The sequence below is a fragment of the Cornus florida genome, unplaced genomic scaffold (assembly GCF_030987335.1).
Source record: "Cornus florida cultivar Cherokee Brave unplaced genomic scaffold, ASM3098733v1 CherokeeBrave_3.0.0_Hap2_Chr11, whole genome shotgun sequence".
NCBI lineage: Eukaryota > Viridiplantae > Streptophyta > Magnoliopsida > Cornales > Cornaceae > Cornus > Cornus florida.
In genome coordinates this window covers 85,891,663-85,917,897 of record NW_026775581.1, presented here as the reverse complement: position 1 = coordinate 85,917,897, position 26,235 = coordinate 85,891,663, and the positions used below count along the sequence as shown (strand labels likewise).

General features: G+C 35.6%; 4 protein-coding genes across 5 annotated transcripts; 1 reads left to right on the top strand and 3 right to left on the bottom strand.

Annotated features, from left to right (window-relative positions):
- Positions 1-137: 137 nt before the first annotated feature.
- Positions 138-5,206, bottom strand: LOC132286232 (uncharacterized). Its single transcript, XM_059788503.1, has 5 exons — positions 5,051-5,206; positions 3,544-3,658; positions 2,910-3,300; positions 2,660-2,826; positions 138-813 (listed from the first exon to the last, which is right to left on the bottom strand). The coding sequence occupies exons 2-5, from the start codon at positions 3,649-3,651 to the stop codon at positions 529-531; spliced, it is 951 nt and encodes a 316-aa protein (XP_059644486.1). The 5' UTR covers positions 3,652-3,658; positions 5,051-5,206; the 3' UTR covers positions 138-528.
- A 110-nt stretch (positions 5,207-5,316) lies between these two features.
- On the top strand, positions 5,317-11,130 carry LOC132286235 (protein SAMBA). The gene is made up of 3 exons (XM_059788505.1): positions 5,317-5,612; positions 6,311-6,421; positions 10,844-11,130. The coding sequence occupies exons 1-3, from the start codon at positions 5,450-5,452 to the stop codon at positions 10,900-10,902; spliced, it is 333 nt and encodes a 110-aa protein (XP_059644488.1). The 5' UTR covers positions 5,317-5,449; the 3' UTR covers positions 10,903-11,130.
- A 2,087-nt stretch (positions 11,131-13,217) lies between these two features.
- Positions 13,218-14,537, bottom strand: LOC132282710 (mitogen-activated protein kinase kinase 10). The gene has a single exon (XM_059784463.1). It carries the CDS (start codon positions 14,450-14,452, stop codon positions 13,433-13,435), a length of 1,020 nt encoding a protein of 339 aa, XP_059640446.1. The 5' UTR covers positions 14,453-14,537; the 3' UTR covers positions 13,218-13,432.
- Positions 14,538-14,713: 176 nt separating this feature from the next.
- Positions 14,714-25,632, bottom strand: LOC132282709 (heat shock factor protein HSF8). 2 transcript variants are annotated; one of them, XM_059784462.1, is made up of 3 exons: positions 25,127-25,632; positions 15,409-16,745; positions 14,714-14,932 (listed from the first exon to the last, which is right to left on the bottom strand). In XM_059784462.1, exons 1-2 carry the CDS (start codon positions 25,379-25,381, stop codon positions 15,453-15,455), a joined length of 1,548 nt encoding a protein of 515 aa, XP_059640445.1. In that variant the 5' UTR covers positions 25,382-25,632; the 3' UTR covers positions 14,714-14,932; positions 15,409-15,452. The 2 variants fall into 2 exon arrangements, with proteins under 2 accessions (XP_059640445.1, XP_059640444.1); XM_059784461.1 differs by lacking the exon at positions 14,714-14,932 and having other exon boundaries at positions 15,173-16,745; positions 25,127-25,631.
- Between the last annotated feature and the right edge of the window lie 603 nt (positions 25,633-26,235).

Here is a 26,235-nt window from a genome sequence, read left to right as displayed (position 1 = left end):
GCCTTTGATGTTTTTTTCTTTCTGAAATCAACATTGCTAGTGGATGCTGGAAGGCGTTGAAACTTGACAAATGTTTATTGTCTCTCACATATCGCAGTATATACCCATCTTGCAGATCACGCAAAAGACTAAGAACATAGCATATTCAAACAAAATATTACCGTAAAATCTTGATACATCCTCTTTCCTTTTTAGCAAAATCCTTTCAAAAGGATGCATTGAAACTCATATATATTCAGTTTTAAGTTCAAATCTTCACAACCACGAGCTGAACTGAAAAGAGATGTGATGTCAAGAGAAAGATACAGCCACACATGTCAAAGTCTCTAAACAACCAGAGTCGATTCTTCAATCCCAAGATGATACGAGCCAACAGACAAAGGGTATCCTTGAAGTGACAAGATACGGTGTTCTAATGTTGATATGATGCTAAAGAGCTAAGACAATATGCGATGCAGAAACAAGTCCCCACTGTTGTTAAAATGCAAAGTTATCAAGCAAAGAGAATGATCACTATATTAGATTGTTTCATTTTTTTCCATAGCTCTGAATGTCTGATTTATAGATGGATGTCAAGACAATTAAAAGAGCAGATACAACGGCTGAAAGAAAAGTAACAGTGGACACAGCTCTGGCGTGTTCCTTATTCCCACAAGGTACTTTCCATACAACACCACCACTTTCCGATTCAGCACTGTTATTGGTCAACATAAATAAGCAGCTCTGATTGTTTGATCTTCCTTTCAAGCTGCAACGCATGAACAAGTCAGGTGCACCAAATGCAACGGTTGAAAAGCCACTTTCTCCTACAGGCTGCAAGAAGAACAGAATTTATAAGCAGTCTTACAAGCTTATACTTGCACGTTTTCAGTTGTCACTGAAATATAAATATATATAATATATATATATATATATAGTTCTTGTATAGGGACGCAACAGAAAATAATAGATTACAGACCCATTAGAACTATAAAGGATTCGAATAATGAACAGTGCAAATTTCTATACCACTTGAGCACTCTTGATTTTATTCTTTCCTTTAGTGGGACTTGATCCCCTGCACCTCCCAATTTCTATATGTTTGATGGCCATGAGTGTGTCCAAGCATTGGAATCATTAAATCCCTAGAGTCATGAACACCGGAAATGACTAAAATTCCTTGGTACACCTTAAATGTTCTTTTGTTTTCTGAAATAAAATGGTGTTTTCTGAACTTCATTACTTTTGAAGCAATATTTTTATATTACATAGGATGTTCAACAAAAGCACTTCATTACTTTTGAAGCAAAGAAACATAATTATAGAATTTGATATTACTAAATATGCTAGTTAGGAGATACCAGTAAAGCCATGATTATGTTTTTACATACTGCCTACTGCTTCACATGTACACAATTCAGGTTCATCAGCTAATCTTAGTCATAAATTCACATTTAGACTCCGGGACAGAATCTCAGTCAAGCCACACAAAGGACAAGCAAAGCTGAAAATAGGATTTCCAGATTCTTCATATAGGATTTTGGAGAAGCATAAAGGGTAGCTCCAACACTGTGAAAAAAATAAAATATGAAACTATTATTTAGTGGACCCATATCTTCTCCATGTTGTTGTTGTTGTTATTATTGTTACTCCATCTTAAAGCTACCATATAATAATGTCCTTTAGTGTCAAGGTTAGAATGTTAAACAAAGATATGATACCTATTTAACTGTAGAGAATAATAGGTAAGGTTTAGAAAAAAATTCAAAAAATTGTTAGCACACTTCATGATTCAGTATTCGAGACTAACATCAGCCCTGGTCTACACTCGGTATCTTATTCCATATAAACTATGATAAAATGCGTGATTTTCAGTCTAATAACAACGTCTGGTATATAAGTTCTTTCAAAGATAACCCGCCCTTCAAAGTTGGAAGTATCGATTGAATACCAGGTCTAATTGAAGCACAAAAAGACTACTATCTGCTGGATTTTTGTTCTAGCAAAATTATAGAGAACAAAGTGTTCTATTTATTGCTGGGAGATAAAGAATTAAATTTCTGCAAGGCATGGTTTATTTTATGTCTAAATCAGACTCTACAAGTCCTCAAGTCTTTTGAAGCTACCCCTCCAATGACATGTCATCAGACAGCAATCTTATTCTAAAACGCGAGAGAAGTATAATAGGAAGAGATGGTAGAAGACTGAAAGGCTGCACTTATTGTAAATTTCAGTTTTCAAAGACGAGGCGCAGGGTTCAAGGTTCGGGATATATATTCTCTATTATGTGACACTTATGGGGGACAACGGATGCTTCAGTATCTAGCTCTTCCACCATTAAATTTTTATTTTTCTTTTCTTCCCAAGGAAGGGGCTCTGGGTTTGAGGAAAAAAAAGGGGTTCTTATTAATATAGTTTCTATATGGGTTGATAATACAACTTTGTACAATTTTACATACTGAAAACAACCATTTAATTTGGTAAACAGCATCCTTATCGATGTTAACCAGAAAACTGGAGATTTGAAGTATATTCAATAGACATTTCCAGAAAAAAAGAATATTCAATAAGCAGCATAAAACTCTAGGTTGATGTTTAGCAAATTGATAATCTAACATTCCTTACAAGTTACATCTAAAGATAAACCTTTTTAACTTTTCAAAATCACTTTTTCACATACCGGGTAACGTGCATGTAATGGAAGCTCAACGGTGATATCCAATCTATTCTGATGTCTTGATAATATATCAGGACTAACACCAAGGTGGACCTCGACAACAGACCGATTTGAAGCAACTGAAGGGAGCTCTAAATTTGTGTCTCCAAACACAGCAGCATCCAAAAAGACTGCATCAAATGATTGAAACTTTTAAACCTTGGGAAAAGACAACTATGCCAACTTTGTTTCAAGAATACGGATAGGAGTTTACCACCACGCTCGATAAGATGTTGAAGTTCAAATGGATCTGCAAAAATTCCAGAGGGCAATCTTTCAATGATAATGGCCTCACAAAAGTGTGCAGGTAGCTTAGATATGGACCCCGACTGGATGTTAAATGTGATGGATGAAGATAGATGCCGATGAGAACCTTCGCCGATTAGATGGCGATGCAGCACTGACAATCTTGGCACAAGATCATGGTTATCCTGCAGCATTTCACATGATCCAAGGGGAAGTTCATGGGTTATGAAATCTTCAAAATCTGAATCAAGTAAGCTATCATGTTTCTCAAAATAAGACTCCGATATATATTTCTCTAGATAAGGCAAGGCCTCAATGCTTCGGCTGTTGACATCATAATTTGAATTACCCTTGCCCACCTGAAAATTTAAAATAAAAAGAGCATCAAAGTTCAAGAAGTTGAATAAATATAGGATGGTCCAATTAAGCAACATAAATAACTAAAACAATGTAGTACTGAACTTTTTACATATTTGGGCTTACATAAGTTGAATGATTAAAAATTAGAACTAAAGCAAAAGCCAAAAAATTAACTACACCTATTCAATACAAAAATAATTATTATTATCAAAAAGCATGAAAAAAGCACTACAGCCACTTACCTCATTGGAAAACGAAGAGCTATGCATGCAAGAGCCAATGCCAGCAAGAAAAATCAACTGAATCCCCACTACCAGATTAACACACACTTGAAAATGTTGAATTTCCATCGAACAGCTAATACAGGGAAAAGAAAATGGAGATTATGAATACATAATACTTCTGCTGTGAATACTAGGCTATCAAAAATGCTCACTTGCTTCTCATCTCAACTCAGTATCAAACTTCTATAAATTTCAGCAAAAAGATTATTCTTAGATACCATGGATGTCTGGAAAGATCCGAATGGTATGGAATGAAGATCAGCTTTAGAACACATTTATTATTGTATCTTAAGATCAGCTTTAGAACACATGTATTATTGTATCTTAATATTTCCATGTCCACTTATCAAAAATAAAAAAATAAAAAATCCATGTCTAGGTAATAAATCAGGACTTGTTCGCGATATTAGGGGTTCAAAACCAATATCAAGCCTTAAATATCAATGAAGAACAAACTTTCCAGGAAAAACAAGTAAATATAAAAAAATAAAAAATAAAAAAAAAATTAATAAACAGATGCAAATAAAAAATAAACTTCAGATTCCCTATAGAGATCAAGGTCTGTATTAAATATCTTTCAACATTCTGAATCCCACCAAGAACAACGACCGTGGTAAGATCTCAAAGAAGTTAGTTTTGTCAACTTCAGTTTTTAGCCAAGAACATTTCACTTTTTAAAGTTTTGATCTTTCTATAATATTGTCCTTATTCCCCTACTCGATATTATATCACTCAATTCCCTCTCCTAGACATTATATCACCCAAGATTCATGGCAACAATACCAATATATGTATATAAATATTGCAAATTAATAATATTTAAAAGAAAGGTATCAAATAATATTTCACCATATAGAATTGAAATCTAACAAATAATTATCCATTTCGGAAGAGCAAGTTTAGTGACTGAATACTGGTCGTTACCAAGCCACCAGATGTGATTTATATACTCTTCACAAGGAATTTCAAGCCAAATCATCTCAAGGAATGTCATGCAGATCTCACTAAAATTACACCCAGGCGGTGTTTTACAGTTGCAGTGTTTCTCCTTCACTGTATTAATACCATTGCTACATTGCATAGAATAAACATATACATACATATAAGCATATATATACCAAAATCTACCAAAGAAAAAGCTTCACAATCAAACCCTCAGTGTCTCACTCACCGACAAAGCATCAATTTGCGAGTCAATTTATTCATCAGACTTCAATTCAATCTATTCCACATTTGTTTCAATTGAAAAAAGGTACAGCTTTTGAGAAGGCATGTGTACAAACTTAAAAAACAGAGATTGAGCAGCAATACAATTTTAAAACAGAGTTTTTGTTCCACAGAATAAAAACGATCCAGCAGCTTTGTAAACACACTCATAGAGATATGCACACGTATATACACATATAAATACACATTTATATAGATTTTTAGAGCCCTAACTAAAAGAAGAGTGGTAAAATTTTACCTCAAGAATTGGTTCACTGAAATTGCCTCAGCAGCTTTGTATAATCTCTATATTAATCACCACCCATTATAAGTTTGTGATTTTAGAGAGAGAGAGTGTGTGAGATGGGCGCTCTTGACTCTTTGATCTCCATTGATCCACCTCTTTGGGAACAGAAGACCGGGTTCATATTGAAGTTGGGATGTACTTTTCCCAATTTACCCTCAACTCTCATTTTTATATGTTTACTACTAAGTTACTAACCGCACCTCAAATTGTAATTTCACTCTTCCACTTCAATTTTACGAAGTGGGAAGGGGAGAGAGCAACCTTCCCAAAAAAATCGAAAGGGAGAGAGCAATGGATGGAAAATTTTCTTGCTGAGTAAATTTTCTGGGGAAAAGGAAGAAAATAAACGAGATGAGTAACAGTAACAGTTCATTGTCATCATCACCGGCTCGTTCTTCCATTTCCACTACAGCAATCGCAGGGACGAATGCTCCTTCTGCTCTCGCCGTCGATGACTTCCACTTCCCTGCCGATATCATATCCATCCAAGATCGCAAGGACGAGGCACTTCTTGGTCAGTCTGTTTATCAATAGTTTCAATTGTTCTTTGAAATTCTACAATTATGGCCACTTAGGTACTTCAATTTTTGCATAATCAATCTGGGTTTTCATCGATTAACTATTTGTCTCTTTCAGGGTTTGATGTGTTGTTTTATAGAGCTTATTTGATGAGTTTAATTATTTTTGTGAGATTCTCAAGTTTTCGCAATCTGGGACTTTTGTATTTACATGATATTTATGGGTTTTATGATGTTTTCCCCTCAGGTTCTGTAGTGTTAAAGCTGTGACTTTTCTGGGGATTTCATTAAATTTGTTTAATGCTCATCACTTATGGTTATATATTTAACTTCTCTTTGTTCTGTATTGGACTGTTTCAAAGATGTTCATATGTAGGCGCTGAATGATTTCTTGAGTTGAATCCTTATTGTGTTTCCTTGATTCTCCATTTGGTTGCTGTAAAAAGAAATGGAATCGATTTTTGAATCTTGTATTTTCTGTCATGGAGGATTATGAAAGCAGAAAGACATCCACTCAACTAAGTCCATAGATATACTTGGTTAATTGGGTCTGGTTTTTTCAGCCAAAAAAGAGAGAAAAGAAAATTGCAAGCATTAGGATCAAAATATAGATGTGCTTTCTTTTTCCACCATTTTCTTAGCAGGCAGAGAAAATTATGTACATACTCAATGCTGCTTCGTTTATGCACTGCAGTTCTGAAATCTGATTTAATGGCTGCACTTAACAAGGAGGTTAAATCTTTGGATGAAGATAGCTGGATGTTTGATGGACCTCGGTCACGTATTAATCGAATATCAAGGCGAGGTAAGTTCTTCAATCCATCAATTGCTGCTACAAATTTTTTTTTTTTTTTTTTTTCTCTACTTGGTACTCACGCACACGTGTCTCTTCTGAGATTTGAACCCCTGACCTCGCTTTGGGAAAGTAAGAGGCTTATACCGCTAGGTCACTGGCCCGTTGGTCTACATATTGTGTTACATATATATTTTTTGGCAGACAAGTCATACACACACTATTGTCCCACACATGCACACATTATTGTTCCATTTCCCTTAGGCTTCCACATAATGTTGTATTACTTATTAAAAAAAACAAAAAAAAAAGGAAAGAAGAAGAAGAAGAAGAAGAAGAGAATTTTCTGCCAATGAGGAGTGACCTTCGTTCTTTCAGCAAGTATCTCCTGTCAATTTTGAGTCATAAGACTTTCCCTCGAATTCAAGATGGGTTGGAGATGAATGACGATGGCCACTTGTATACGTCAAAATAATGTAGTGAATATGTGGTTCAAGAAAAGCCTTTTAAGTCAAATTTAAATTTATAAAAACCACTACCAACACTACTAACGTAGCAAGAGTGAGTAGGAATCGTCCCAATGGATTATACATGTTGGAATTTAACTTCAATTCTAGCGTATCACAAGATTGCGAAAGAGATTTGATGAGATGATTAAACTACTTCAATTAATGAAAATACAATTAAAATAAACTAAGTAGAGATAGGGATTTAAGAGATATGAAGAGAGGACTTAGGGTGTTGGAATCACCACTAAGCTCATGTAATTAACCACTTGTTTTCCATTAATGGGGAATACATTGTTGTGAACAAAATGCGACTGCTAATTGCAATATTAAGTATGGACCATCTAATTTATGTATGAATTGTCTATCTAAACTAAGTGTAGCACAACCCATCAATTTTAAGCATGACCCATCTAAGTAGCAACAATTGTAGCACACATTAATCTAGAGAATCATGGAATTTGCAATAATAAGCCATGGAATATCTAAGCAAGCATAGATTGTCTACCTACCTACAAGCATGAATTAAATTGTAGAACAACCCATCAAGTATAAGTATAAACCATCAAATTAATTGACAAACCCATTCAATGAAAACCCATGCTTAGCCATCACTAGATTTTCAATCAACCACATATAGATATGCAATTAATATAGAAAAACTAGTGTAGAGATCAATTCCCAAATAATCACACATAAGATAACATGTAATTACAAAGAGAATCAATAGGAAGAATTAAATCATATGAATCATGTGAGACATAATTCCTAATTTAATCACACATAGATATGTAAATAAACTAGAGAATTAATAGGAAGAATTAAACCATAGAAATCATAGAAATGAACGAAGATTCATTAAATTCACAAGGTTAGAGCACTAATCACAACAATATATACATAAATCCCCAAAAATAGAAACACAAGGGTTTAGATTACACAAGACTTAGGGTTCATCCCAGCCCTAAGTGTAGATCTAGCCAATCATGGAGGAGGTAGATGTGGTCATGGAATCAAGCTCCAAATATGGCTCTATCTTCTTCTTCCTCTTCTTCTTCTTCTTCTTCTTTGAAGCTCTAGAGATGGAGAGAGAGTGGAGCTAGAGATGTCTTCTTGAGATGTGTCTCCACTTCCCTCTTTTATTCTAACCCTAATCTCTAACTTTCTAGAGAGATAAAGTAAAATTACAATGTAGAAATAAAATTGATAAAAGCTCCTTTACAAATGGGTCACTTCCCTTTATATAGAAGGTCCTTTTCTTAGTCACTAAGTCAGGAATATAGCCCCAAAAATATCTAATCCCGTACTATGTGGTAGGTGGACTTTTGGGCGCGCACGGGAATAAGACAGCTCGCTGCCAGCAAAAGTTCGATCGATCCAACTTTGATTTTCGATCGATCCAACTTTTCGATGGATCTGAGAAAAGTTCGATCGATCTCACTTTTTCTGCGATCGATTTCAGAAAGTTGGATGGATCCAACTTGGCAGATTTTCCGCATCAGCCTCTTTTTTCTCCAAATCAGCCTCTTTTTGCTCCGGATCATCACTAAGACTTAGTTTGACTCCAAAAAGGCCTTAAGAAACCATTTTTAGCCCATTTTAACATTATTGACCTGAAATAGACAAAAACACAAATAAGTACTAAAACGGAAAAATAAGATAGATAAAGGTCCTAAAATACTCAAGCTTAAGGGGTTTAAAAACGCACTTTTCAGCGCTCATCAATGAACTCCCAGATTGCAATGAATTTTTTTTATGAAGATTAAAAATATCATTGAGCTAGTTAGAAGCAGGAACATACTTGGGAACCAAAAACCTGTGGATTAACTTTATTGCTTGAGCATAAAAACATGATTACAGACATTTGAAAATTGCTATATAATTAGGTGGCATTAGTTACCATATACCAATAGATTAAATAACCTTAGGCATTAATGCGAGTCAAGTCAATGTAATGCCTTCATACTCTAATTGGTTTGCTGCCGATTAGTGTTTTGCTTCTTGGCACTTTAGGAAATGAAATTGACCCGCTCCAAGGAGTAAAAGCCTATGATAGACTATGGATAAGCCCATTCATTTTTATTTTTTCTTTAAATATAAACTCATTCTAGTATTCAACTACTAGTAGTAAATTAAAACGAATACCTTGATATTGATGGTGAGTGCCAAATCTCGATAGTATTTTTAAGACAATGAAGTGTGTGCTCTATTCTTGTATATGAGAATCAATGGGGCATTGCTTGAAGCAACATATAGGATTCATGACATAGAAGAAACTAGCGTGTGCACTTACACTAAGACTCCAGTACGTGCTTAGAATATGGAAGATAGTCAAACGTATTATTGTGATAAACAATTAGATTACTAAGGTTGAGTAATTTGATTTAGAGAGCAAATATGCTTGATGCAAGCAACACCAAAGTATGTTCCTACGTCTAATTTGATTTGGAATAATTTCGCGTATGATTAGGTTCATGGTGGCAAACATTATGAAGAACTTGCAAGTTAAGAGTTTTGGAAGTTAACATTTGAATTAACTTTGTTTCCACTTCCACATACACCTTTGAGTTAGTGTAAGTTGAAGGTCAAATGACTTCTTTTCAAATATAATTTACTCAAAACAGGTTTGAAACCTCATGCTCAGGCCTTCCATGCATGGCTTTCAAGTTATATTCATGTTCTGTAAATAAGTAATACGTAATAGCACCCATGTCCTAATGGAATTGAACCCTAAGAGAAGATACCAATCAAGCTAATAGCTAGTGGTTAGGGGAGCTATAAAGGGGGTTTAGAACTTTTTTTTAAAAATAATTTGGCAAAGCATCAGAGACCCAAAAATCAAACTCGTCTCTAGTAATCTATGACGAGATTCAGTGTTTATTTAAAAAAGAAAAAATATATTATGGTAAAGTGCAAGGCACAATTGACTGCAGGTATTGGTTTGCTTGGACTCACTTGAACAGTCCTACAATAAGCTTCTTGTTGAAATTATATTAGTCTACCAAAATTTACAAGTAGGAAGGCTGAAAGGAGTGAATCTGGTTCCATTACCACAGGATTAATTTATTGTGGGCTTCTGCTACAAGCGAGAATGCTCTTTCACCATTTTTTCAGTGATTCTAGTGGACTTCAACTTTACCACTTAGCTTCTTGCCGGAAAAACTTTACCTCCTAGCTATCTCTGGTCATTTGGGCAAACTTTTGAGCTTCTAGTTTTACAAGAAACTAAGGCAGCGATGTGCTCATGTGCACCATTAACTGTGGGCATTGCTTTGGTAAGATTCCCTTAGATTGTCTGTCTTATAATGGACTTGTAGTTTGAAAATGTATTTTAATAAAATGTTCTTATTCCCTATGCCAAATATTGAAGGCCGTCTAAAAACAAAGAGGAAAAAACATAGGCACTGTGACAGCATTTTTGTGTTTCTTTCAACATGTTTAGATCTAACGTGGGTTGGACAGGCCATAGGCACCCAGCTTTTGTACTCTCTCTTGTATACTGTCGTCATTGTCGCAGTGGTAGCTAGATATATACAAAGAGGGGTTCATGTTTAAAATTGGAAGAATGCCTTGTAGGAAAGTCTAAGCAATCTAGACCGACTTTAACCTTTGAAAATTTAGCTGCGTTGGAGGGGTGCCAGATAGCTTCATGGGATCTGCCTTGGAGATCTGATCACTGAGAAAATCAAGATTTGATTGGCAGTGACAGTCTTTCCTCATTTTTTATTTCAATAAACATACAAGGGAGTCTAAAATGGGACGGTTAGGCTTGTATTTAGCCTTAGAATATGATATTTTTTCTGCCTGTTTTCTATTCTAAATCTCCATTGCTTCATCCTATCTTCTTCATTCTAGTGATGCTGGCAACTCTTTATTTATTTTTGTATCAATTTTTGTTCACTCTTGGGCCTTTATGGTCCTTTTTCAGGTCTTCAGTACAAGCATATGGAAGTAACAAAAGATCGTCACATGGCCCCACCAAAATGATTCAGTAACTCTGCTGAGCATCATCTTGTACCCGTTGTCTGTCGAGAGCTGCTGTTTTTACCCGTTGTCTTGATTCTGGATGTTCAACTAGTTATCTAAACCTAGGAACGTATAGTTAAGTCGATCAACATGCACGATTTTAAAAAATTAAACACGAAAGTGTCAACTGTAAGTTGGGTTACATTTTGGATTCTGTTTTAATCAAAGCTATATAGGATTGTTGATTTACTTCTTTTCTTTTTCATTCGTTCTTCTTTTGCCGAATGTGGATGAGTTGGACCCTGTTGCTTCTTGAATTAATTTGTGATGGAAGTGTTAGTAGTTTTCATTGCATATTTTTTCTTGTTTTTGTGCATAAGCCCTGCAATTTTTATGTGATTAAATTGTATATAAACATCTTATATTCGACTACATAATTTTTCATGAGATCGAATCACCTTTTTGACACCAAATTAATGAAAACTATACATCATGAGATTTTAACTTTCAGACAAGTGAAGCCTTCAACTATCAGTGTGATGCAGTTTATTGGTTTGAACGCATGTCTAGTGTCAAAATCCAACACACAACAGAATCTTCAATTAATTTCAGGAAACAAAAGAATGAAATGAAATGAAAATCCGAATTAAACAAAATAAATAAATAAAATCTGGGTCATTATGAGTCTCAAGACTAGGGCTACTGAATTTTAGTCCTACCCACAAATTCCAACTTTGAGCCATGATTTATATGGAAGCAAGAAAAGAAAATGCATTGCCAAGTAGATGTTCAGAAGAGGGCAAACTAGACATTTCAAAAGATGAACAGGTCATGTAGGTGCATTTTCATTAAATTTTTAGAGTTCCATCAAATTGATGGTACCATCACAACCCTAAAAGTAAAAAAAAGAAAGAAAGAAGAAGTTGTTTTGGTGCATTTTAACATTAGGGTAATATTGATGTTTAAAGTTGAAGGTGTGATGTACCTAATAAAAATAAAAGCAAAAACTAACTCAAACAACTAGTACCTAACAAAATAGCCATTCATGTTCCAAACCTATATGGCTGGTTGAGTTGGTCGAGACCATGATTCAGAATAAAAATAAACCTAATTTTCTTTATATTTATCAATACACGAAATTTACGGGTAATTATTATGTGCATCAATTTCGACTTCCAAATGAATTTGGGGAGTCGACACTCGAGCAACCAAAAAATTAAATCAAACCCATGAAAAAAAGGATACATAATAAAACACAAGTTTTACAACCAAAAAAAAAAAAGTGCTAATTGCAGTCGCGCGAGCGACTGGGAAATTTTGGGCTTTTTATTTAAGTTGCAAAACAATTCCCATGTTTGAACAAGAATATACTTATGTTTTTGTTAGGTTACTTAGTAGGAAAGAACGAAGAGAGGTGGAAAGAAAATAAGAAAGAAGGAAGAAATTTTCTTCGTTTCATTCAATAGAGATAATGTAAGGAAAAAAAATTATGATGGACGAGTCATTCTTTATTCACAAAATTTTCACCTGTCCAAATATGGATGGAGAGAAGACAAGTTTTAAATTACTATATCATCCTTCATAAATATTTAATAAATCTCACAAATAAAATAAGTGATAACTTAAAATTTTCTTTCCTTTTATCTTACCAATCAAAGTAAATTGTCAATTTTTTTCCTCTTCTATTCAATTGAAAAAAATAAAAAAAAGAACATAATCTTTTTTCCAAGAATGTCTCATTCATCTCTTATTCTTTCTCTTTTATCCAATTTTCTTCTTTCCTACCATAATAAAAGTCTATTTAGTTAAATAAAAATTAATAGTAAAAAATAAAAATGAATGAAATGGAAAGCATTTGGTTAACATGAAAATTTTATCATGCTCATGTTGCCGAGTGCTTGTTTCCCAAGATTTATACATATTTAAGTTTATACATGGTTTAACTAGACCTAAGTCACATAAAGCGAGGGAACGAGAAGGAGAGCGAATTTGAAAGTGGGAGCGTGAGAGTAATAGAATTAAGTCACAAGCAATGAAAATTTAAGCGAGAGCGCGTGCGGAGGTAAGAGCTTGAGCGAGCTCGGAGCGTGAAAGCGACACCTGTTGAGAAAGATGAGAAAGACTGTATGACTTAGGGCTAGATAGAAAGTTGTGAAAATTATAGAAAATATAAAAATAAAAATAAAATAACCAACAAGTTAATTAGTGAGATTTGTTCAAAATTTAGATACTTAGTGAGCAATTTGCCGATAAGTTAGACGATCATTACAACCAGTAAGATCAACTTGGAACAATTTATTTATTTTTATTAGATGTCCTCGAAGGGACCCATAATAAAACAAATTATCAATATCACAAATGAGGTAATATTTTGAACTGTAAGAAGCTACTTTTGAAGTGCTAGTTTCAATTTTCAGGAAAAAAAATTCAATTCGCATATAACAATCTATTATTATATATGATATGTAGTTAATTTCTTCATTGAAAAATATAATTAGTTCTCAAAAGAGACCAAAAAATAAGGGGTGAAAAAAAGAAAAAACAGTTCAATTCAACAATCCAAAGCATAATCAACCATCTTTTCTGTAGTACTGTCGCAACATTTAGTCACAAAAGGGTGACCAAGAAGCTCAGCCACTGTTCCTCTCTTCCTCCAATCCTTCTCCAAACACCTCCAAACAAAACTCTGAAACTCCGGGGAAGCCTTCTCCGGCATCTCCGCCTTCTCCCCGAAGCAGATTGCACACATTAGGGTCGCCCAATCAGGTTTTTGCCCCGGACTGATAAACGGAAAATGACCCACATGACATTCCAACACCACCACTCCAAGCGACCAAACATCTCCGGCGAACCCATCAGAGCAATCCCCATTCCACCTCTCAGGATCGAATCTTTCGGGACTCATGTACGCACACGTACCCATATACGAGTCGAGTGCCTCTATCGTGCCTGCCCCAACCCGGCTCACCCCAAAATCTGCAATCTTGGTCTCTCCTTTGCCGTTAATCAACAAATTTGATGGTTTGATGTCTCTATGCACTATCTGCATGCCATGCAAGTAGTGCAGTCCTTCCAACACACACCTTGCCACGCCGGAAATTACATTCTCAGGTAATCTCCGGCGTACACGCAAGACGTCGTGTAGTGATCCTGCTTCCATGTACTCCATCACAAAGCAGAGATCACCTCCACCATCTGAATTCACAAACCCATTCTCGAAAACCCCATGGCACCTCACAACATACTGTGAATCCACTCGCTTGAGGATCTCCACCTCTCGTGCAGCCTGTTGTCGAATCGTAACGGCATCTTCACCAAACCGAAGGACTTTCAATGCATAAAAGGATGAAGTTTTCTGGTGGCGGACTTTATAGACGGTGCCACCATTGCCGTGGCCAAGAACCGCCAGTTTCTCGAGGACAGAGAGATTGCCAATGCCGGGAGAATCCAAACCTGTAGAAGATTGTAATGACGGTAACGGAGTCTGGTGGCTGAAGTCAGCTGCAGAAACAGGAGGTGGTAAGGACAACCATAGTGCTGGCTGGTGCCTCCTCTCTCTAACCAGTGTCATTTACACACACACACACACAATCTCTCTCTCTAGAAATCTATATATAGGGTGCAGGTTGTTTGTTCCCATAATTGGCGGGCAGGTGAGGGTTTTATGTGGTGACATCAGCACCTATCCTGGCTGTGAGTTGAGTTAGGTTTCAGTGAGCTTACAAACTGCAACGTGTAATGTTTAGATCACTTTTTCTGGTAACTAGATGCCCATTTTCATGGGATAAACATGTGCCTAAGGATCAATTAATAAGATGTGTAATACAAATACTTTGAGGTAATATAATCGAGTGGGTTAGTCACAGGTGGGTGTAGAATGATCTTGGCCGTTGATGCATTAACTTTAGATAGATGTACCCATCAGTGAAGTAACACGGGAAATACAAACAGAAACGCCTACGATTAGGGAATGTGTCGGCGGGAGCTAAAAGTTCAGATTCTTCGGATCATAGTCCGAAATTGATGCCAAAACCAAGTAACAGCCGATTTTCTGTAACAAATCAAAAAGCATGTGTGATATAGATATACAATTATATATATACACACACACACATAGAGACACGTGTGTGTCTCATCTAACAAAAGAAAAGTAATGAGCATGAAGTGATGTCTTTACAACTATATATTTAACGTCACTGCTGCATATGGTACTGTTACATAGATATATAAACATGAACGAAGTGTAAACAACCACGAAGAAATGAAATATGAACCAAAAATGACAGAAGCATTAAAACACCACTAAGCCTGTCTTGTTGGTTGGGTTCATTTAGTTTTGCACCAAAATGAGTTAAAAAAACAAAATTTTCACATTAAAAAAATTAAAAAAAAAAATAAAAACCAGGTCCTCCAGTACGTGCAAAATATAGCCACGGTGAAAAGATACAGTAACTATAAGTTGCTCTCTATTTTAGATACAATGAGGACCACGATGATACAAACAACTAGATTTTTTTCAGGATTTACCTCGGATGGGGTGGTAGACAAAATGTACATTTGGTGCAACAAGATCATACTATATTGTTGTTGTCTGAACTAAGATTGCCCATCTGTTCCGTAAGATGTTCCACATGTTGAGTTTTGTCCCATCCATTTTTTGATGGCTTTGCTTCACTAGGACCTTCCACTGATGTTGACTCCATCTCCTCAGTGTCCAGAGTTTGTGGACTCTCAACCAGAAACTGCTCCCAAAAAATATCACTAATACCAGACAAGGAATTGTCCCACTCCATATTAGGATCAGGAGACAAATTATCAAAATCTAATGAAAAATTCTCATTCAATCCCAATGAGGGTGGATCCGAGAATCCACCATTCTGTGTCTCAGTTACCACGTAACTTCCTTTGGAAACATCAATGCCGTTATCTGATGCCATTTCTTGTAATGGGCAGAACTCAGGCAAAATAATGTCCGTCTGGGGAGGACTTACAGGGGGCACGTCTTGCGGTCCAACCAGTGGACTCATAGCCGAAAATGGTATGGTTGTAACAATTTCCGAACTTGCACCAAGAGGAGAAGATTGAATCTCAGATACTACAGCTGAAGGGCCCTGTCCTGATATCCCCGAGCCTGCTGCCAAATAAGATTGCCCAGAAGTTGGTAGGACCTCCTTAAGAGTAACTCCCGATATTAGGCTTGAAGGACTCCCACCATCTAATGCATCTGATGCTGATGTAATGTCACTAAGCGGGAAAGTATCAGAACTGTTACTGAAGGTTTCAAGGTTAAGAGAAGAATCCAGTTTTATGATCTGGCTGACCATAGCTTTTGCGGCTTCATTCATCAAAGGTTGGTACTTGACAATCTGTCCATCAGCACGGCCACCATAATGATCTTCTGAGACACCTTCCTCCTTAAGCCTCCGCTTTTTGTTGCCTTCAGTTATGCGCCTGTTGCTCTCATTTTGCTGCTGTACAAACTGCGCCAAGAAGCCAGGGCTATGAACAGCTTTTGCCAGGAATGACATCATTTGCTGTTGCCTCTGTTCCATCCCCTGAAGGCGTTGCACCATTGTTTGCAACTGATTATCGGTGGTCTGTTGCTGCTGCCTCAGCTTCACAAGCTCCTGCATAAGCACATTCTTATCCCTTTTTAGCCTCTCAACCTCTTCCTCGAGCCCAAATTTTCCCACCTCGACACATGCAGTCACTGATGAACTCTGCGCATGTGGTTGTTGTGATTGTTGCTGATTGCTTCCGTGGGCAGGTTTTCGTCGACTGATACTTTTAAGCAAATGCTTCTGACCTCTTAAGAATCCCTCGTTCGCAAACTCCCAACGGTCTGGATCGACTTTCCTGAAACCCTGTTCGTCCACAGTAGCCCAAAATAAAAGGAAATAGGGTGTGAAAATGAAACACAATTAGTCAGCAGAATCAACAAAGATTCAAGTATCCATCATGGTGAAACAAAATGGAAAACATGAATTTTCAGGGGAAGAAAAATTCAATGGTAACGCACATAATTCATGATTGCCTAAACCTTCATCAAACCAGAAAAAGTAACAATAATATATAGGACAACTTTTTTTGGGAAAAAGATGGAACTTTTTCCTCCTCTTATAAAAATTAGGTGCCACCACTTCCGCTGACGAGAAAGTCTTTTGTTAGTCTTCATACCAGGAAATTTCTAAATTATCTAATGATCAACTCATGAATCATCAAGTATGTATCTAAAAGCTGGATTTGCACATCTTGTCGTTGTGAGCAGAGAACATTTGAGTGCCATGAAAGGGGGAAAAAATGACACAGGATTCAAGTCCTTTCACACAATATAAAACTAAAATTAACATAAAGGAAGAAGATGTGAACTAATATGAGCAATCAATGGCCGTTATTCCAAATCCACTGCTTCTGGTAAGGTCAAATCCTGCTCTTATGAATTAGACATAGAATACAATTAAAAAAAATTATTTAATTCTATCAAATGAACAGAAAGAGAAAACTAACAGTTTTTCCATTCCATCTATTGGAATTTAGGAAATTCCTTTCATCTATTGGAGTTTAGGAACTTGATTGTCTAAATACCCCGCATCCCTTCAAGAAACTTTTATGCTTCATCCAGTTCCACCTCTAAACAATAAAATTTCGGTTGCATAAACGACTGTGTCCACATATCTGGGGATTTATATACTCTCAATGGCCTCTGCAACATATTATCAATTCCTTTTCCTTAGTATCCAACAAATGTGACTCATGTACCCGTTATACACTTGCTGAGGAGGTCCAAATAACGTTGACAAAAACATGTAAAAGAACTCCTTGAAAACTTTGCCAGACAGATTTATATCGCACTTGATGCATCCCCATCAACAGTACTTCACAGCTACCCTCTGCCCTTTTTTGACCAGGCCCAATCCTTTCCTTTCTTCTACTTGATTACTTGGATGCTTGTGGATTTCCAAGTCTATATTTTAAAGAATGAAATCATCATACAGTTTTTTAATAAACTAACAATATATTGACAATATTTTGTATTGATATTTTTTACTTTCAAACTCATTACATAATCATGAATTTTACTAGTTAGGCTGTTAAAGTTCACATTAACAGTTAAAACTACACGGTTAAATAGTTTACTGGTGCTAAGTGCTAAATAAGTACAGTAACTGCTAAGAAAAAATTACTTATCAAAAAAAAAAAACTGCTAAGAAAAAATTTAAAATTAAAAGCAAAAAGTAAGATGATAAATTTAATAGAACAGTCAAAAAACTACCTCGACAAGTAAATTTTCCCTTTCAATTACTACTTCCTAACTACTTAGAAATAACTAGTTTCTTAGCAGTTTCTTAGTAAATTGCTAACCAAGTTAAACTGAGGGGCAAGAGAAAAAATTAACACCAGAAAATATTATTCTTTTGTAGTTTCATTATAAGTCATTTTTTACTACTCCACTATCACTACAAAACTTAAACTATAACCAAAAATACCTTTTATCTGAATCACTCATACTCTTAAATCTCAACCATAACCTTAGAGTCGTTATGCTGGAGTCCAATTAGTAGACTAGCTTCAATATCAGTAGACCTACATTCCAAATCAATAATCCAAACCAACCATTGCCTTAGGTCTATCTAAATAACAGCCATAGATATCATTACTCTAGCCTCCATATCAGTAGATCTACACTATACCAAATCAACATATCTAACCTAACACAAGTTTATAAATGAGGTAGGGATGCCAAATCTTTGTTTCCTCCATTGACAGGCCATATAAGCTGTTAAAATTAACGGCCATTAAAAAGCAGCTCCAAAACTTTACATCCTTTATGCTCCCTCACCATTTTGCAACAAAACTCGAGTAAATTTTATTCCTATGGTTATATCAAGGTTTAATGCAATCGAGACCTGGAAAACCTGTTAAGTGAAAGGCCGGCATATTATACCATGCATGAATCAAACAACAAACAGAAAATCTGGATATATTTCCAAATAGCACCAACAGGTTGACTGGTACTGGTATATAATTAAATTGAAAATCTTCGCAATCCACATACTTCCATATCCAATTCTACATAATGAAACATCACCTTGTCTTGACATGAAACTCCAAATCGAGTTCAGGCCCTTCTAATCTAAGAATTTTCCGTTACAATTATACCCTTATTACATAATTTGGAATTTTTTTACGAAAGATAATAGTATCAATTAACATTATATACAACACTAATCCTTTTATTCCCTCCTCTATTCCATTAATTTTGGAGGGATGAAAAGAAGATGGGCCAGAAGAGGGAGACCTCGTCCATCTATCCTTACCTTCCCTCCAGCTCTTCCTTGTACCAAAGAATGAAGTCTTGCTGCATCCCTCCTCTATTTCCTCCCTCCTTCCCTCTTCCCTCACTCCTACCAAGCGCAGTGCCATAGAAATTTGTCATATTGTGTTGAAGATAAAATGTTGAACAATGACAAAAAGTGTTTATTCAAAAAGTAGAAACTTCTGAGAAGCTTTACAATATGGAAATCAACTTTTCTTGACCAATAAAACCAATTCTTATGACTACTTCCAAGTTCCAATAGTTAGATCCCAAACTGACCCGCTTGCCAAAGGGGAAAGACCCTTTCCAACTTCCAAGTGCCAATAACGCATTCTCTTTGACACAATTCCAGAGTCAAGATATCAACATATGTAGAGGGTGTCAAACTGTCAACTCGTTTAGCAATTACTGAAATCTCAATAAATGTCTCATAGCTAAGCCTCATGGACTCTTCAAAAGTAGGTGAAGCACCCATGTCAGGCACATAATACTCAAATATGTGTCCGACACTTTTGGTTAGACATGCATCTAAAAAACATATCCAATAATTCAATTTTCTTATATTATTACTTCCAAATTAGTAAAATGCTTATATTGAACACTATGTTACATTTTTTTTTTTTGATACGTATATTGAACACTATGTTACATAAAGATATTATTTTTACTAGCACACATAAATCTTGGATATACCTGTTGCAAATTTCTCAATTTATTACTCTATCAAAACCAACCTCATACCATGCATTTTACTCTATCAAAACTATGAATATTTAGTAGTGTCCATGTATCCTATTTGAAGATTTGACACGCTTGATGCGTGAATACATACCCCTACCCGACACACGCACCCAAGTCCTTGAGACAAAACCTCGTAACAAAAATCGTCTAACACAAATTATTTCCTATCCACAGGATGCACATGTAGGTAAAAGTGGGTTCCTCAAAAGTCTTGGCCATAAAACCAAAAATATTTACTGGCCAACAAAAATCTTGGATATCCAATAAAAGTGGGTTTCTCAAAAGCCTTAACCCTAAACCCAAAAATATTACCAGCCCACAGCCCCACACAAATATCAAATCTAAGATCCTGTACCATGAGCTGGACTTAAATCATTGTTTAGATACTAATAAAGCTGCAATCATCTAGCAGATTTCAAAGGACCACACCTCGGATAAGCCCATATCCAAAATAAAGGCACGAAATACAAATTGTAGTTAAAAAGAAAAAGGGGAAAAAAGGACAAAATAATTAACACCTTCAAATCTTGACTACCAGCCCTCTTGAAGCATCAACAACCAGCTCCCCCTAAACCCACAAAAGAAAAAAAGAAAAGAATAATACTCCCTCTGTCCCAAAATACATGTTCTGTATGGGGAATCCAACTTTTTATGGTAGTGGAGTTTTAATAGTTTTTTTTATTGAATTGATAAGAGTGAAGTTTCAAATATGCCCTTACTAAAAGACAAAAATAGTGCTCCGTAATTAGTGCAGTTGTTTAGTTAAAAGGATAGTTTGGGAATGTTATAAAAAATAGTACATTCAATTTTGGAATGGTACGTGTTTTTTGAGACATCCCAAAATGGAAAGATGGACAAGTATTTTGGGACGGAGGGAGTAAAAAAGAACTAATTGAGGTATTCTCATACCTAATTTCATGTGGAAATAAAAAATAAATAAATGAAACTAATATCAACCAATTGAATAAACCAAGGATACTATGAAAATACACCAATTTAGAATATCCAACATTTCACTTCAAGCCTTTCCCTTTAAAATATTCAGTCAAATAACTCTAATACGCAGCTTTCTGGTCATACAAGTATTGCTCAGATACTAATAAAGCTGCAATCATCTAGCAGTTTTCAAAGGATCGCCTCGCTCCCCTTGGAACTAAGCAGCAAAATTAACAAAAACCAGAGAATCAAAGATGATAAGGTTGCACAAATCCTTATCTTGAACTTACCCACATAAGTTGATGAGAACTCCTAATTCAAACAAAATATTGTATTACAACTAAAATTTTTTATTATGGCCTAAACAAAAACAACATAGTATAACCAGTTAGACCATAAAACGTCATTGTAGAATCAATGTAAAGCTCATACTGCATCCCGTTTCATGAAAATCCATTAATACCAAATCTCATATTCTGAGTCAATCAAATCCTTAATCCAAAGAACTTCTATATGGGGTAATACTCCTGCTCAGGGAAATCTAATACGTGTTTCCAACTTAGTACCCAAAAAGATGTTTAATTCTCTTACGACAAAATTGTGATTCTCTCATCATAAACATTTACTAACTCGAGAGTCAAATTCAATGCTTCTTATCACAACTAGTACATAAGCCCAAACAACATAATCCATTTCCAAAAATCATTAATACCAAATCTCATATTCTGAATCAATCAAATTCTTAATCCAAGAACTTCTATATGGGGTAATACTCGTGCTCAGGGAAATCCAATGCATGTTTCCAACTTAGTACCCAATAAGATACTTAATTATCTTTCGACAAAATTGTGATTCTCTCATCATAAACATTTACTAACTCGAGTCAAATTCAATGCTTCTCATCACAACTGGTACACAAGCCTAAACAACATAATTCATTTACCAAAATTAGATTATTTACAAACAGGAAATGCTTCAGATCTAAAATTACAGAAGGGCCCTGAACTCACTGGTCTTACACCCAAAGCTAGTTACTGATGTCCTCCTTACCCATGCTTGTAAGACTCAAATGTCAATCCAAAAAAATGTCCCCCTGAAAAAGACTAATCAATAATGGCCACAAATGAAGGCTCACATTTGCTTTGAGATCAAAAGTTTACCTAGAAAAGAAAAAGAATTTGTTGAAATAAAAGGCTACTAAATTAAAGTAAGGGATAAATAACAAGAAAAAAACATTCAGACATTGCCTATCAAGAAACAGAACATATACCTCAAATAGGATTCAGTGCTCATTACTACCGTCCATGTCATCAAATTAGAATTACAAATATATCCTTAATTCTTCCAAATCAAGAAAACACATGTGGTGTAAGTTTTGGGTGATACGAGTGTATAACTTGTATAATTTCCAAGTCTAGGCATCCATTATTTACATGATACATGTGGTGTAAGTTAAAAATGTCTATATGGTGTAAACATGTGAAGATATCTTCACTTCTTTTCAAACATCCACATAGAAGACATACAAAATTAAAATTGAGAAAAAAAGTCAAGGATACTTCAAAAGCATGAGGAAGAATCTCCTCTATCCCTTTTGTTGACCAAGTATCACAAAAGTCCATTACTTATTGATCTAATCATAGTTCAGCTTAAATCAATTACAAGTTCTGAAAAACGAACCAACATTTCAAATACAGCAAAGAACTTCTCTGAAAAAGGTGCCTCTTCAACAGTTCTGATTTCTTCAAGATTTAATGATGATAGAATCATATATAAAATATAGAAGGGTGACGTAAATAACAAAGAATTATATATCTGAATTTCCCATCCTTAGGTAAGTGCCTTTTCCAAGCCACCAACCTTCTTTAACACCTCTCAATCATTTAGGCCAAAACAAACATGGCTAGAAAGAGACAAGTAGAGACACAATTGAAAATATTATAGAAGAAAGAACCTGCTATGCAGTCTAGGGATAATTTTTAACTCTAGCTGATTTTCCGCTTCAACCAAAACAATAAAATCAACCCGACTTGATCTACAATGGTGAAACCATGTCACATCTAAGCATTTGGTGCTACGATTTTAATATGAAACGAGCTAGAGTTAGATCCTCAATACTATAAACACATAAAAAGAGAATAACTAGATAGTTTTACCCAAAGTTGAAAGTAATTGAACCAGCTTAACATCAGTCAAACTCCCATCTAAACTTTCCTATAACTCCTCCTCATCACCATCATCATTATCTTAGCCTTTATTCCATAGGGATGGGGTCAGCCACATGAATTCTCTTTGTCCATTCTTTTCTATTGTACACCATGTCTTCTCTTAGATTTAATTTCTTAAAATCATTTTTAACCAGTTTTGGTCGGCCTCTCTGTCATTTACCTTCTAGGCAAACAACTCTTCCTCTTTTAACAAGTGCATCATTAGGTCTACACTAAACATATCCATACCACCTAAGTCTACTTTCCCTAATTTTAGCATCTATACGCGTTATACCTAGTGTTCCCCTCACACATTCATTATTTATCTTATCTCTTCTAGTTACTCCAATCATCCAATGTAGATCCTCATTTCCGCTGCATGAATGTGTTGCATTTGTGATTTTTTCAACACCCAACACTCCGCTCCATACAATATTGATGGCCTAATAACCATCCTATAGATATTCCTTTTAATTTATTTGATATTCGTTTGTCCCAAAAGATACCAATTGCTTGCCTCCGTTTTGTCCATATTGCTCCAATCCTCCTTACTACTCAACATCTATCTCTCCATTTTTTTGTAATATTGATCCAAGATAACAGAAGTAGTTATTTTGAGTAACTCTTTGGTCTTGAATTGTAATACTTATATTATCATTGTTTTTTACTTTATGAAATTTACATACCATATATTACGTTTTAGTTTTACTCATTTTTAAGCCTCTTGATTCTAATGCTTTCTCCATATTTTTTATTTTATTGATAAGGCTTCCTAAAAAAGTATCTACTAATACTATGTCATTAGCAAATAAGATACATCATGGGATGTTTCTTGTATATATTTTGTTACTTTGTCTAATAAATTGCAAATAGGTATGGACTCAACGCCAATCCTTGGTGTAGTCCTACTTCTACAGGGAAATCACTAGTTTCCCCGCATGTAGTGTTAATTCTAGTCAATGTCTCACCATACATACCCTGAATAAGTTTTACAGGTACTTGTTTTCCTATAACTATCACTTAAAAACCCAAATTTAACTTAGAAAGGGGTGCCAGCAACCAATCTGAATTTAAATATGTATGTGCGTCTGTAGCAAGAAAAGGCAAACCAAATGTGAACTAGGAAGCACATGAGAATTGAACATTTCAAATGGGAAATGAGAAAGTAAATATCCAATTGCAGTAATGTTTATAAACTAGATGTGAGAAAACAAGCCCTGTACAACTTTGCTCATTCAGCTAAACTAGGTCAACCAAGTAGTTTCTTTGCAGAAAGTGCAAAAAGTAACAAAGAGGCAGCTTAACACATCAAAACATGGAATTAGCAATCACAAAGGAAAGCATATGCATAACAAAAAAACAACATAAAGATATTCAATCAAAATAACTGTGTACTACTAATACCTGCAATATAAAAAAACATGTGTACATAAAAAAAATAATAAAAAAAACACACTTGTGATATAAGCATGAATTGCATACTGGCCGGTGCACTATGCAATATTAGAAAAGCATGTTATCTCATATTTCAATCATGTCTGACAGAAATTTGATCACATTAGCCATAACTGTTACAAAGCAGGTGGGAACTTACAAATCGTCAATTAATAACAAAAAAATCATTTCAAAAAATGATAATAAATGAACTTTAAAACATTAAAAAGAAAATGAATATTTTGCTTCTACATTCACCATGCAAACCTTCTCTGCTTTTCCTAATTTTGTTCACTACATGTCTTTTAGTGATCCATTGTTATTTCATCCTTAAAACCCAATTGAGGCTACCTCACCCATGCCATTGTATATTCTCTATGTCAGACACTATCTTGATTTAATTTCTCAGGTAAAAAATTGGGTAGTACTGAGTTGAGTAAGGATTAACCTTACAGTTGACTAGATTCAATACAAACAAAAATATATCAATTTTGACATTCGCAAATTCAATAACATTGGCATTATGCAATGAACTAAAGAATCCACTGGTTAATGATAGAACAAGTAAGAAAACCCTAATGAACTAAAGAACACGGAAAGAAATTCATACGTAAGTGTTCAATTGCCGAACAAAGCTAGAGAAGTTGTTGTGCTTGAAGTACTTGGGCAAGAGGTCTCTAGCGAACTCAGGAGGGTCCCAGACGACGAAGCTGTTGTTGGTGGGGCTCCAGGAGACGACCTTATCGGTGCTCGGGGCGTCCACCATGTCATAGGTCTTCACGAGGAACGGCGGTGGAGCATTCGCGTTCGGAATCGGGGCCGGAGCCTGTGGGACGCCGCCGTTTCCGCCCTGATCCGCGTCCATTTTGCCCGGAAAGATCAATCGACGTCGAAGCTGAAAATGAGCATCAATTCAAAGGGGTTTTAATATTTTACAGCATTAAATTAGACAAATTGAAGTGCTGAGATATTATAGGGTTTTGCTGGGTTTGAAAATGTCTACAATTGGTACAAATGAAAAACCCTAGATTGTAGAGAGATTGTGCGTGTATTTTATTAGAGAGAGAATGTGGTGGTTGTACGGTCACGGGAAGGCATTGGGGTTTATAAATGGTGGAGACGACGGAAGAAACGGGCACGACCCGTTGGGGTGAATGAAATGTCCTCCTTATCCCTCAAACTCTGTTGTACATCGGAACCCACCTTAGAATACTCTCTTTCTTACCCCCAGTGTCCATTTTTTCTCGCACTTCGGTACCCCTGTGATGAAATTGTGTTGGAAAAAAAAAATAATAATTGTGTTGTACGTATTACCTAGGGAATATATGCATACAGATTATGTTATTTGTGGGACGGTCCTGATTTTACAAACCTGGTATGTCCTGTGATGATTATGTTATTTGTGGGACGGTCCTGATTTTACAAACCTGGTATGTCCTGTGATGACTCAATAACGAATTTGAAATACGGAAGCAAAAGAAAGAACAAGGCCTCTAGGGGTGTACATCATTTCTAAGACACCAAAATGACTCTCCATGAGGCCACGGAATTCAAATGAGTCAAGTGCGGAAGTTAGGGTTTCAAACCCGACAAGAAATGAACCAAAGGTAAAGTGGTCATTTCAAATAGAAATGGATGCTACCAACCACACCATTGGAAGGAAAACAAAAAATGAATAAGGTTAGACTCAAGAATCGCCTGATTCGGAGTCCGAATGAC